At 44.6% G+C, this 13,835-nt stretch overlaps 1 protein-coding gene and 1 non-coding gene across 2 annotated transcripts; both read left to right on the forward strand.

Annotated features, from left to right (window-relative positions):
* Positions 1-658: 658 nt before the first annotated feature.
* Positions 659-9,269, forward strand: EIF5 (eukaryotic translation initiation factor 5). The gene is made up of 12 exons (XM_015102061.3): positions 659-728; positions 863-1,072; positions 2,088-2,367; positions 2,482-2,563; positions 3,058-3,230; positions 3,496-3,607; positions 4,638-4,780; positions 5,043-5,201; positions 5,669-5,830; positions 6,092-6,256; positions 6,554-6,688; positions 7,067-9,269. The coding sequence occupies exons 3-12, from the start codon at positions 2,296-2,298 to the stop codon at positions 7,154-7,156; spliced, it is 1,293 nt and encodes a 430-aa protein (XP_014957547.1). The 5' UTR covers positions 659-728; positions 863-1,072; positions 2,088-2,295; the 3' UTR covers positions 7,157-9,269.
* Positions 4,142-4,268, forward strand: LOC114109245 (small nucleolar RNA SNORA28). Its single transcript, XR_003585923.1, has one exon. It is a non-coding gene; the product is annotated as a small nucleolar RNA SNORA28 (small nucleolar RNA).
* Positions 9,270-13,835: the final 4,566 nt, after the last annotated feature.

Here is a 13,835-nt window from a genome sequence, read left to right on the forward strand (position 1 = left end):
GTGTTTTCCTCTTTAGAAAACATGTGGACAATAGACACCAGTCAAGCTTGGCCTGCAGAGCGGGCGCCGGGGAAGGGGCGAGGCGGACGGCTGAATCACGATCGCCGCGACCACGCACACCTGAGCTTCGGAGGATAAAAGGCGGCACGTGGGACGAAAGACGCAGACCCTCTAAGCTTCGCCCTCTGCCCAGGCCTAGGGAATTGTGGAAGAAAACCAACTTCTTTCTCAAGACTGGAGGACGAGGGTCACCGGAAAAGAAGGGACAGAGAGGAAGCCCCGAGAGTTCCCGCACCCGTCTCGGGAACACCTGAGGGAACGCGGCCTCGGGAGCCGCGACGCAGCCAGCGGGGGAGGGGAAGGACCAACCGCCATCTTCCCCGGCGCCCAAACCGACAAAGCGCAGTGTAGCGGCGGACCTCTGCCGCCGAGGCCCGCCCACTCTCGCGAGACCGCGAAGGCCTCTGGGAAAAGCGGGGGAAGGGAGAGCGAGAGAAGGAAGCCGGAACGCGGGGCTGGGGGCGGGCGGAGGCGGCGAGTGGAGCCTCAGGAAGCAGAAAGGGCGGGGAAAAACGCGACAGACGCGGCATGCAGGCCAATGACGAGCGAGCTCGGGCGAACCGCCAGCCAATGGGCTGTGCGGCTTGGCGCGGGGGGCGGGCGCTGGGGCCGAGGGTAGCTTGAGCGCGGCGGCGGCGTTGTTCAGTCAGAGCGAGAACATTCCAGAGGTGAGTCCGGTGGAGGGGCGGTAGCCCCGCGCCCCCTCCCCCGTCTTCCCCGCCCCCTCGACCCCCGCGGGCCGCTGGCTGGCGGGGAAGGCGCCCCGACGCCCGCAGCTCACTGCGCCGTCTCTCCGCGCCAGGTCGCCAGGCCCCGGGCGCTGAAGGGTGTGGACCCCGGACGTCGCTGGGACAGCCCCTCCCCGCTGCTCGGCGGCGCCTGGCCCGGCCGCTGCTCGCTGCGCTGCCTCCGCCGCCTCCGCCGCCGCTCCTCGGACTCGGGTTCGCGCGCCTCACTTCATCCCAGTCCCGGGCGAGCAGCGTTGGGTTTATGTCTTTATTTGACGAAAACGGTGAGTCGGCGAGCGGGCGGGCTCGGGCCGGTGGGGAGATGGCGGCCGCACAAGATGGCGGCGCGCCGCGTGACCCGCGCGCGCGCGTGAGTGTTTGTGAGCGCGCGCGCGCGTGTGTGTGAGTGTGTGGCGCAGTTCGGGCGGGCGGCGGGGCCGGCCTCCGCGTCCCCTCCTCGCCGCACCCGCCTCTCCTCCGCCCCCACCGCGGCCTCCCGGGAGCGCGCCGCGCGGCCCCGCCGCCGCCCGGGGCTGACTCAGGCCTAATTGCTGCATTTATGAGTCATCGCCGCGGCGGGGCGGGGCGGGGCCGGCGCCCCTCGGCCGGTTTCGCTTCCCCCGGCGGAGCGGCGGCCCTGCGTCGGCGGAGGGCGCCCCGGGCGGCGCAAAGGCGGAGCTGCCGTGGGAGCTGGCGATGTCGCCGCCGGCGCCGCGCCCGCCTTGCGGGTGCCGCCGGGTCAGCCCTGACAGCTGGGGGCCGGCGCGAAGGTGGCCGGGTGTTTGCATAGAGAAGGGGAAGGGGTCCACCCTCCGCGCGCGCCAGTCGGGCAAGATCGTGCTCCGCGGGCGTAGTTAACGGAAGTGTGGTTCTGAAGTAAGCGCTTGCAGCCAAAGGCTTCGACCTCGAAGATCAACTCCACAGCCTGCCGTCTTGAAGTGATGTTGATGTGTCTGAGAAGTTTGTGGGTACCACAGTCTGGGTTGGTCCTTCTGTTAAAATACGGCCAACCCACGGAAGCAAGCCGTCGACGTGATGACTGGTTTGATGAAAAGCTGATGCAGCGTAATTTGTCCTGTTTCAGTCAGGCATCGACCAAAAAAAAGGTCGCATCTTCGTCAAAATGAAGGCTTTTTGTTGCTGCACGTGTCCCGTGTTACGTGAGACTAGTAGCTGTTCTTTGTACATAAACTCATGTTTTTAACGTAGGGGAAGTAGGCGTAATTATACAGAGCGGACAGGGAGGGATTTCGTTGCAGGAGTTGTTAAACGTGGGGGTTGGTTTGTTTTCTCTTCCAGAGCTGTTGCGCAGCCACTGGCACCTGTATTGGGGAAACATAGCATACAAGCAAGAAGCTTACAGCCTCAGCGGCGAAAAATTTTTCATGTCAGAGACCGAGAACTCTTGCAGTCGTTTATGTCATCCCTTCTTCTCCAGACAGAGGATACCAAAAAATTGCAATCAAAGATCTCTTCATCTTATTGATAAAGTCACTAATAAGCCAAAATGTCTGTCAACGTCAACCGCAGCGTGTCAGACCAGTTCTATCGCTACAAGATGCCCCGTCTGATTGCCAAGGTAATACTAAATCTTCATTTTAGTAACAAGTTCTAAGCTTTTTTCATGGATTATTAAAGGTTACTTCTCCCCCAGTGTGGACAATGCAAAAATTAAACTTTTTACTTCCTTTAGGTTGAGGGCAAAGGAAATGGAATCAAGACAGTTATAGTCAACATGGTTGACGTAGCGAAAGCGCTTAATCGGCCTCCAACGTGTAAGTAATGCTTCTTGAAAGGAATCTGAGAAGGCATTTTATTGACATAATTGTGATGCTCTCTGGTCTGCAAATCTTGCCTGAATTGAGTTAGCTTTTGAGTTAAATGGAAACTTGGATTTAAAACTGATTGATAGCATTAGTTAGTATATAAAATTACCAGGGCAACACTTTCTTAATCTTGTCCATTTAAAAACTGATAGATTCATGTCGATGTATCGCAAAACCAATACAGTATTGTAAAGTGAAACAAGTTAAAAAAATAAAAATTAAAAAGAGTAATAATTCTATAAATGAGAGTGAGGAGCTAAAGAATCCTAGAGTAGGAAATGGCAACCCACTGTAGTATTCTTGCCTAGGAAATCCCATGGACAGAAGACCCTTGGAGGGTACAGTCCATGGGGTCAAAAAAAGTCGGGCATGACTTGAGTGACTTAGCACTCATCCAGAGATGAGTTAATTGTAATAAATTAAAATTTTTTCCCCCCAAATAGATCCCACCAAATATTTTGGTTGTGAGCTGGGAGCACAGACCCAGTTTGATGTTAAGAATGACCGTTACATTGTCAATGGATCTCATGAGGCGAATAAGCTGCAAGACATGTTGGATGGATTCATTAAAAAATTTGTTCTCTGTCCTGAGTGTGAGAATCCTGAAACAGATCTGGTGAGTGCCTTTGAGGTTCTTGTCAGTAGGAGAAAAAGTGTATTTATTTCTGTGATGTCACCAAATCATGTTTCCAAGAAGGCAGAGTAGACTTACGTAAATTGCAAAACCTCAAATTTTACAGATGCTTCCATACTGACCTTATGTTTAAAAAAATTCTTTTGATGTTAAACTGGTGTTTAGGTGGCTTTTGATGGTTAGTTTCACACTGTTTTTGAATTTTCATCATGTGTTAATGGGTGACATATTTTTACTTTTTTGACAGCATGTCAATCCAAAGAAGCAAACAATAGGTAATTCTTGTAAAGCCTGTGGCTATCGAGGCATGCTTGACACACATCATAAACTCTGCACATTCATTCTCAAAAACCCACCTGGTAAGTGCGTGTGATGAACTTCTAAAACCTTGACATAAAGCAACTGATTGTTGAAAACAGTGGAAGTGTCTTTACCGCTATATAGAATAAGGTTAATCCTTGAACACCTGTGCAGGTGAAAGTTTGCTTATAATAAGGTCAGCCCTGTGTATACAAGGATCAACCAACCAACAGTGAATAGTGTAGTACTGTAGTATGTAATTATTGGGGGGTGGGGAACTCCATGTAAATGGATCGGTGTGGTTTCAGCTTAACATTCAAAAGTCAGCTGTTTGATGAACCTGCTGTTGTATGTACTATTAAAGGTCAAGTACAGGCTACCATTAAACTCAACCATATCCTCAATTTTTAAGACGTTTTAGGATGTATGAAATATTGGACAAATTGTGATGGGGTCATAGTAAAGATCTACTTCTGGAATTGTTCAGTTGCTAAGTTGAGTCGGACTCTTTGCAACCCCATGGATTGCTTCTGGAATACTCATTTGTACATGAGGGCCTTGGCTCAGTAGGCCAGAGTGGCTTTAGAGCATGCAAGCAACACTCTGTGGCAGATAAATCAAAATTGTCTGACACAATTTGAGCTTGCTATAGCAAAAAAGTCTAACCTATTCCGGTGTTCTCTTTTCTGTGAGACTAGCCGTTACATAGACTTGAACACAGTTCTAGTTTTTGGCTGAAGCATAGTTGAGAATACCCTTGTTGATCAGTTTATGAGGAGTGGAAAGAGAGGGTCATGAGTGCCAACTTTCAAGTACTTGTGTGGTCTGTTTTTCATTGTTGAGTTGCTACATGGCATCCAACTCTTAATTTTACTAAAACAGCTAATACCTCTGATATTTACTGGCTTTTCTTTCTTAGACTCAGTTGCCTACCTATGAAACATAGTGGATGAATTTGATTTATGAACCCTTTTAGAATTATAGGTAGCATTTTCTGTGGCTTTCTGAGGGCAGGGTTTTAAATGTTAATGGTGGGCAATGAGGTATAATATAACTCATGGTACTCAACTTTCCTTTTTATCCGTGTAGAGAATAGTGACAGTAGCACAGGAAAAAAAGAAAAGGAAAAGAAAAATAGAAAGGGCAAAGACAAGGAAAATGGCTCCGTTTCCACCAGTGAGACACCACCACCACCACCACCACATGAGATCAGCCCTCCTCCACATGCTGTGGTGAGTGCGAGGCTCGAGGGGGGCGGTGGGCACTAACATTGTGTGAAATGTGACCTTTGGTTGAGGTGTGCAGAAACAAACTGCTTTTCTGTGAACAGCGTACCAGTACGTTGGGTTCCAGATGCTTATTGGTTGATTAGAAGTAAATAGAAATTTAGTGAGAAAATGATAATTTCACTAGAAATCTGGATTTTTTTTTTTTTTTTTTTTTTTTTACACCTTTAAGGTCTCTTTGGCCAAGCATTTTTGTTATTAAAAACAGGAAGAAGAAGAGGATGACGACTGGGGGGAGGATACAACAGAGGAAGCTCAAAGGCGTAGAATGGATGAGATCAGTGACCATGCAAAGGTTTTAACCCTCAGCGATGATTTGGAAAGGACTATTGAAGAGCGAGTCAATATCCTGTTTGATTTTGTGAAGGTAAAAACATTGTGTTGATCAGTAAGTCAGCTTCTACCCAGTCTTGAGGTTTTACTAGATATTTATTACCTTAAGCTGTTTGTTCAAAAATTTTTTGAGGGTGGTTCCAGGCAGTTTTTGGCAAGTGTGTATTTAGAAGTTCTAGAATCTTAAGTAAGGGAAAGGTTCATCAGAGTAGTGACTATGGTGCTGTGCTTAGTCACTCAGTCGTGTGCAGCTCTTTTGCGACCCCATGGACTGCAGCCTTCCAGACTCTGGAATTGTCCAGTCCTGAGTGGGTAACCGTTTGCTTCTCTAGGGGATCTTCCCAACCCAGGGATCAAACCCATGTCCTCCTGCATTGCAGGCAGATTATCTTTAGTATCAGAGCTACCAGGGAAGCCCCAGGGACAGTGCAAAATACGCGTCTGTCTCACTGAATTGCTTCTTTTGGTTTTTTTTTTAAACTTGCTTCCTTTTATTTGCAGAAAAAGAAAGAAGAAGGTATTATTGACTCATCTGACAAAGAGATTGTAGCTGAAGCAGAAAGACTGGATGTAAAAGCCATGGGCCCTCTTGTTTTGACTGAAGTTCTTTTTAATGAGAAGATTAGAGAACAAATTAAGAAATACAGGCGCCATTTCTTACGAGTAAGCGAATTGTTCTGTGTTCATAGTGAGATTTGCAGATGTGTGACTTTGGAAACACCATTTCAACCTCCTGTTTGTTCTGTCATCCTGAAAAAATGGAAATAACTGACCTACCTTAACAAGCATGAGAGTATCTGGAAAATGCTACATGTGGTCCTGTATATGTGAAGTAAATTAGAAATCTTTAAGCATTGACTCCTTACTGTTATAGGGCTGTCGCATCTAAGAAAGCTTGTTAACACCAAGAATATCTATTTGCAGTTTTGTCACAACAACAAAAAAGCTCAGCGGTACCTTCTTCATGGTTTGGAGTGTGTGGTAGCAATGCATCAATCTCAGCTCATTTCCAAGATTCCACATATCTTGAAGGAGATGTATGATGCAGACCTTTTGGAGGAAGAGGTCATCATTAGCTGGTCGGAAAAGGTGGGGAATATATTGATAAGCTCTTAAAGATTAGGATTGGGGCTTTTTTGGAAAAAGTTTTCTAACACCTAGTCTCTACTTGCTTGACTGGTATAACCTGTAGGGTGATCCCCACCATGGTAGCTTCTAGTAATGACCAAAGAAAATCTTTTGCTCTTTGCTGAATACGTTTAATCTGTTGAGAGTTTGAGATTAATATGTATTCCAGTCTCCTCAAAGGATGGGTATAGACAATTATGTATAACTCAAGTTACTGTTAAGTTGTTTGAACTAAAAGTTTTACTAAACGTTTTTTAGACCTCTAAGAAATATGTCTCAAAGGAACTTGCCAAAGAGATTCGTGTTAAAGCGGAACCTTTTATAAAATGGTTGAAGGAAGCAGAGGAAGAATCTTCTGGTGGTGAAGATGATGATGAAGATGAGAATATTGAGGTAAACATTGGGGAAATTGTTAAATACCGTGTTAGTGGTAAGTGAGAATTACAAAGTGCCAATATTGGATAATTGCAAATTAAATGTAATTAGGAAGGGAATCACATTAATAGAAAAGATGCTAGAAATCTCTCCTACCCCCAGACATCGTGATTTCAAATAAATACTGTGTGGGTTCTCAAAGGGAGGGTTTGTTTCACCTCAGTATATAGGGATCTGTAAATGTAGAGTATTAACTTAGTTTTTACATAAATTCAAAATTTTTCATGAACAAATGGCTGTTTCTAGGTAGTTTTTCTCCTTTGTTGACCACTATTGTTTTTACAAGCAGTTTTGCTGGGATAAAAGTTCACAATGAAAAATCTTCTGTTTTACCAGGTGGTGTATTCAAAGACTGCCAGTGTACCGAAAGTTGAAGCTGTAAAGTCTGACAACAAAGATGATGACATTGATATTGATGCCATTTAAAGGGGTGGGTGCAGCCTAGCTTAACAGTGTAATGCTGAGAATCCTTTTGCATCATTGGCCAGAAGTGCAACATGAATGTGCAGAAGCTAAAATGGCTTAACATCATGCTACACTTTCCTACTAAAAGTGTGTTGCTGTGAGTGGTCTGTATTTAAACCCAGCAAGACATCTAGGGAGTCCATACACATATCAGTGAACAGGTGTAGTTTGCTTATTTATAGCATGTTTCTTTTTGAAAAATTAGTGGTGGACACATTTGGATCACATTTATACAGTTCTAAAAAATAAAGATTTGATTTTGGTCATTCTTCAGATTTTTGACTCTGAATGGCTTAAGTAAGCTAAAATAATTGGCTCCTTTAAAAATGCTGCACCATCATTTAACCTGATACGATTGTTGGAGCCTGTTCGATATTAGGTGCCGAGACTTAAAGAGGTCCTTTAGCAGAATGTGAACATAAACTTATAAATACCTTACTCAGTCATTAGGAAATGCATAGTGCTTTCTAAGTCTTATCTCTAGTCCCTGAAATTGGCATCTGATAATGTATATCCTTCCCGTGCCAAGGTGGACAGATAGTCAAATGACAGTGCAGCACCTGTATCTTACTAAGAAGCTAAAACGACCTGAGTGTCTATAAATTCAAGAGCAGGTTTTCAAACTTGAATTGTGTTTGTTTTTTTAAAAGTCTATACTTGCCCCAATTTGTAGTCTCGAAGTCGTATGCATTGCACGTTGGATGAGCCAGGGGAATTATTACATTAACATAAAAGCATTTTATTATGTGTATGTAGCTGTTGCTTTATACTGAAAGAAAATGGAAATATGGGGGAGTGATTAAATACTAATAAGCTATGATTTTATTTGAGGGAAATAGGAAAAGATGCAATTAATCTCAAGCAAAAACTGAGCGTAACTTCTCAGCATTTACTCTTGATTCAAATTACAGTTTCAGAATATTTAGACATACTGTATCTTTTGTTCAGTGTGAATTTTTCCCTGGATACTATGGTTCTTTTTATTTTTGCATTTGGATACATAACTTAAGCTTTTTTGGTTTTTGTTGCTATCTTGCCAAAATAATTATTAACTGTGTCTCAAACTCCCTGCCACAACCCCCCAAAAATGTGTTATTTAAAAAAAAAAAAGCTAAAAGCATGTTTCTAAGTCATAACCTATATTTTGGTGTAAGACTTGGTGTGTTTTTATTTCATAGTGAATATAGTGAGATACCCAAGAAGACTGGTGATGGCAACTAGGGCCTGACCCAGCCCGTCCTGGGCTTTAGATTTGGAAATAAAATCGTTGGGAATTGCTTGCCCAACTTGCTGATCTAAACTCACTTGACAGAAGGGCTTATGAGTACATCTTAGAAGTCTTGAAGGTACAAATTTACACAGAAAATAGAGTGTGGGAATCAAATGCATGGAGTGAATTTTGTTTGGAACACTGGCTTATTATTCATCTCTTTGTGATCCATCTCATAGATTACAAGATGTTAACAAATGTATGTAAGTTTTTTTCACATTGAAATTATACAATCTGGTATAATAAAACCTTGTTAGCTTGATACTTTAAGGAAAAACACTGGCATTCTCACTGGGGAGATACAAAGTGGTCTCCAGCTGCCTTTTTTTTTTTTTTTTAATAGATTTTGTTGAGATTGAAGGAGAGTCACATGTCTATGTAGAGGGAATGTGCTTTGTCACACCAAAGAGAAGAGGCTTTTGTAAATTCACATCTTACCTAGGTGTTAAATGTCTTGCCATTTTCTGTAATTTGGAGGAGTACCAAGTTGGATTCAGGATACCCATGATCAAGCTAATGAGGTTCTGTTCTAGAAGGGTTTTTTTCCCTCTTTTCCTCGTCCCCCTTGCCTCCCTTAAATCTGAAGGATTTCATTCAGGGCTTCTAAAACACTAAGGAGAAAATTTTGGCTTAGACCAGTGTTCAGTCTAGTGCCAAACTTAAAATGGGATTCAAATCCACATAGTAAGGAATTTATTCATAGCAGCTATCCTGATAGAGTGATCTTTCACTTTGCTCTATTCAACTGTCTTAAAATTTCCTGTTTCAAACAGCTGTTATTTGATTAAAACAATGTTAAAATTATTTTTGTCTCTGCTTTAATATTAACCTGAATTTTTGTTTATAAAGTTGGAGAATTGAAAACTCCCTTTGGGTAGCTGTTGCTTCAAATTTGTGTTGGATGTTCTTTGTGCCGTTGTGTCCCTACTCAGAAAACACATGTTGCTAATTATAATGGCTCGCCTTAGATCTTGTGTTCCTAATCTGTATCTCAAATTGATTAGAAACTGAAAAAATCTGCCTTCATCTGAGTTCTTAGTTGATTAGTGACTTTAGGTGGATCAAGTATGTAGTTAAATAACAGTATAGCATTTCTCTTCAGTTAAGAAAGGAATGTTTCTATAATTCTCTGAGGGTAATGAACTTGCAAAGTGCTATGTGGGGTCCTAAAGGTTTGAGAGAGAAGTGGTATTCTCTGAAATCCGGTGTGTTCTATGTTCAGCTGTGTTAGGATTGCTTCCCACTGTTTAATGCACTAAGCCTTTGACCTGGACATAACTTAAAAGCTGGCCTTCCCAAAAGGGGAGAAAAACAACAAAAGGGTACTGGTGTGGATGAGCCTTCTACATTTTGTGAGTTAGCTCAATCTTTGTGGTATCTGAGATGTATTGCCCCATGGTCACTCAACTAGTCTGGTTCCTGTGTCTTGTAGTGCGTAGATAACATGGTTAAAGCCCAAACAAGATTCTGCTGGAATCTACTTAAATTTCAAGTAAATTTTACTTTTAATGAAACCAAACTCTTAGAGGTTTAAATTTTTGTACCAGGCAAACCTTATCCAAGGAACTCTGATTGCTAGTATTCATCTGCCAATATTCCAAAAGTAGCTCCAAAATGCTGGCTTGTCCAGTTCCTGCGGTGTCAGTCTCAGTGGTTGCACAGGTTTCAGCTGTACCTGACCATTCCGAAGCTTCAGAGTGCTCTCAGTCCCAGGAACAGCGTAGCGCTTGAATCTCTGCCCCTTCACTATTGTGTGGTTTGTGTTCCGTGTTTCCTAAATTGAGTTATGCTTACACATCTTCTCTATCCCCAGTACTCTGTATAGGCCATTCCACAAATGACACTTCTTAAAGACTTGCTGAAGTTGTTAAGGCTGACCAGTGCACAGCCTCCAGAATTTGTCCTTTTGAGCCCTTTGTTCATAGGAGGTTGGGAGCTCAAGTTCAGGGTTCTATATTCTAGCCCTAGCCCAATAAAGAGGTCTTCAGAAATCAGATTGCCAATTCTTTGTTGTTCAGTTGCTATGTTCTGTCCAGCTCTGCAACACTATGGGCTATAGCACACCAGGCTTTGCTGTGCTTCACTCTCCCAAGTTTGCTCAAATTGACATCCATTGAAATTGGTGATGGCATCCAACCATCTCATTCTCTGCCGCCCTCTTTTACCTTCAGTCATTCCCACCATCAGGGTCTTCTGCAGTGAGTCAGCCCTTCACGTCAGGTGGCCAGAATACTGTAGCTTCAGTTATCAGTGCTTCCAGTGACAGCCTCACGTGCCCTACCTATACTGGCCTGCATTTCACATTTGCTCCAGCTTTGTCTCTACTCTAAGGCTTACTTAATGGCTGCACTTGGTCTTCATTGCTGCATGTGGTCTTTCTCTAGTGGCAGGTGGGCTCCAGGTGCCCAGGCTCACGAGCTGGCAGCAGGTGGGCTCAGTAGTTCCGATGCATGGTCTTAGTTACTCCATGGCCATGTGGCATCTTTCCAGACCAGGGATTGAACCCAAGTCTCTAGCATTGGCTGGTGGAGTCTTTACCACTCAGCTGCCAGGACCCCTGTGCCCAGTTCACACAGAAGTGGAACTCTGGAGAAGGGAGGAAATGATTGGGACTTTGAGGAATGTCTTTAAGAGGTAGCATTTCAAAGAGTAATTTGCCTGGTAGAAGTAAGTAGGGGAGCACTTCTGAGAAGTAGAAGCTCCTCTTAGCTGAATGTGGTGCATGGTGGTGGTGAGGCTGGAGGAGAGGACATGATTGACCTGGAAGCTGAGCCCTGGAGGGCTGAATGTCTACAAGCTGCAGAAATGGAATTGCATTTGTATCCTGCTGCCGGGAGTGCTAAGCCACTGGGAATGGAGAGACGTGGGAGTGGATATCTATATCCCATGGCTCACAAAACCAGCAACTGCCTCAAGGGTAGACTGGTCAGACGAGGATTCACATTGCCTCAGGAAGGCTGGGGTCCCCAAGCAACTTGGCTGTTCTAAGGGCATAGTGTCAAGTTGGAAGGATTAACAACCCCAAACCCCAGTCCCACCTGCAGCAGAATCTGGAAGCGCAGGAGTAATGGAATTTTCCCTCGAGACTGAGATCTCCTGTCTGGGGTAAGGGCAGCACCCAGGAAAGGGTTCCAAGTCGGGAGCAGCCATCAAGTGGTTGCAGTGTTGGATTCTTCACAGAGCAAGGGAAAGTAGTTGCAGATGTGATCAGCAGTCATGAGTAGTCAAGTTCATTTGGTGACAACCCGAAGTCATGGTGTGGGGGAGACGGGTTTCCCAAGGGTTTATGACGGTTGTATTGCACAAGCGTGGCCTTGCACAGATCCAAAGATAGCAGGTCCAGCCTTGGGGACACAGATGATACCATCTAGGCAAGAAAGCACTTTCTCCGGGTGCTGCTCACCTGTCTGCTCTCAAGGTTTCTCTTGACTGCCTCCACTACCTGAGTTCCCGGCCCTGCAGGGCTGCACCAAAACCGTGTGTGGCTTTTTCATGGCAGTCGGGCTTCTGTTGAAGCTGTTTAATGCCTAGTTTTCCAGACTTCCCAGTTCAAATCTGATGGGCTCCACTGGTCTTCAGCATTTGTCAGGTTGATTTCCAGTACTAGGAGCTTCACTGGCAGCTCCAGTCAAATGTACCTGGGAGTGAAGGGGTGGGGGGTGTGTGGATTTTAAACACTGCTGCCAAAGGCTACCTCACAATGGGAATTTGTGATTGGAGCCAGAGAAATCCTAGTCCTTGGAGATACCTAGAACAGGTTATTTTTCACTGGAACCTAATTTCTCTGTAAAGGACATTTGCTCACCAGCCACCTCATCCCACCAGTTTAACAGCAGATGGACTCTGCCCTTCCGTTGAGTGACCAGCACTTCAGTTTTCCTGTGTGGGAGGCAAGAGGGGACAGGACGTGGGTCCTGCTGAGGCGGTCTTCCAGTCTGCTGGAGGCACAATTTGCCTTTGGGAAGCTGCTGGAGGTTACTTTAGCGAGGTGGCCTTGCACAGTTGTGGTTAGCATCTGTGAGTGACTGTCAGTGACAGTTTCCTGAGAGGATGCAGAGTGGAGGAGTCGATGAGTTTAATGATGTTCTCTGGGCCACCAGGGAGATCTGAATGATTGAGCCAGAGACCTGAGTAATACTTGATGTGAAAGAGAAGATTGGTGGCCAGGATATAGGTAACAACACAAGGGACATCAGCTAAAGATGTGGAGAAAGTCAAGAAGATGATGTCTTAACAAACTGTCAAGAAAAAAAAATTACGGAGTCGTATTGAAAAGTACAGTAGCTAAAGTGAGAAATTCACTAGAGGGATTTAAGGCTGCATTTGGGCACACACAAGTGTCGGGAAACTTTAAGATAGGCCAATGGAAATTACTGACTGAAAAATTCTTAAATAGAACCTAAGTGACCTGTGAAACATGAAGAGTAACATACTCGTGGGAGTCTCGGAAGAGGCAGAGCTAAAAGGGCGAGACTATTTGAAGACAATGGGTGAGAAGGTCCCTAAGTAAATGAATGAGGCTCCACAAACATCCAAGAGACTTAAGTTCCAAGTAAGATAAACAGAGCTGCCAGAGACCATCAGATTTCTGAAAGGTACAGAGATCTTGAAGGCATTAAGAAGCAAATCCTACAGGGCCCCAATAACAGATTTTGCATCAGAAATCTCGGAGACCAGAAGGCAGTGAGTTGATCTACTTTTAAAATGCTGAAAGAAAAAGCCTGTCAAGAATACAGTACTGTCAAAACTGTTCAAAAAGGAGGGAGGAATTGAGACATTCCTGGATAAACAAAAGCTGAGGGCCTTGCAAGAAATGCTTGAGAGATTCCTGCAGGGTAAGCTAAAGGACGCTAGACAAGCAAAGACTCCCAATAAAGGTAAATAAATATTACAAAAGCTAGCATTGTTAACTTGTAATAATTTTCTATGTGGTTTAAGAAAATGATACATTAAAAACAATTATTCTAAAAGCTAGTAGTAGTAACTGGTTTGTGTTACGGTTGAGGGCACTACATTGTGGGTTCCCTGGTGGCTCAGAGGTTAAAGCGTGTGCCTGCAATGCGGGAGACCTGGGTTCAATCCCTGGGTCGGGAAGATCCCCTGGAGAAGGAGATGGCAACCCACTCCAGTATTCTGGGCTGGAGAATCACATGGACAGAGGATCCTGGTGGGCAACAGTCCACAGGGTCGCAAAGAGTCGGACACGACTGAGCAACTTGACTTCACACTATATAAAGATGTTACTTTGTGACATCAACAGATACTGGTTAGGGATAGAGGGTAGGGTAAAGCTATAAAGAAGAGATTCTGTTAGTGAAAATTGTGTAAATTCAAGTTAGAGTGTTATAACTTAAGGGTGTTAAATGTAGT

Source organism: Ovis aries, chromosome 18 (assembly GCF_016772045.2).
Source record: "Ovis aries strain OAR_USU_Benz2616 breed Rambouillet chromosome 18, ARS-UI_Ramb_v3.0, whole genome shotgun sequence".
Classification (NCBI taxonomy): domain Eukaryota; kingdom Metazoa; phylum Chordata; class Mammalia; order Artiodactyla; family Bovidae; genus Ovis; species Ovis aries.

Coding starts and splice junctions, on each gene's coding strand:
- EIF5 (XM_015102061.3), top strand. CDS start 2,296: ATGTCTGTCAACGTCAACCGCAGCGTGTCAGACCAGTTCTATCGCTAC. Junction 5,831..6,091: donor ACAGGCGCCATTTCTTACGA/GTAAGCGAATTG, acceptor ATCTATTTGCAG/TTTTGTCACAACAACAAAAA. Junction 6,689..7,066: donor ATGAAGATGAGAATATTGAG/GTAAACATTGGG, acceptor CTGTTTTACCAG/GTGGTGTATTCAAAGACTGC.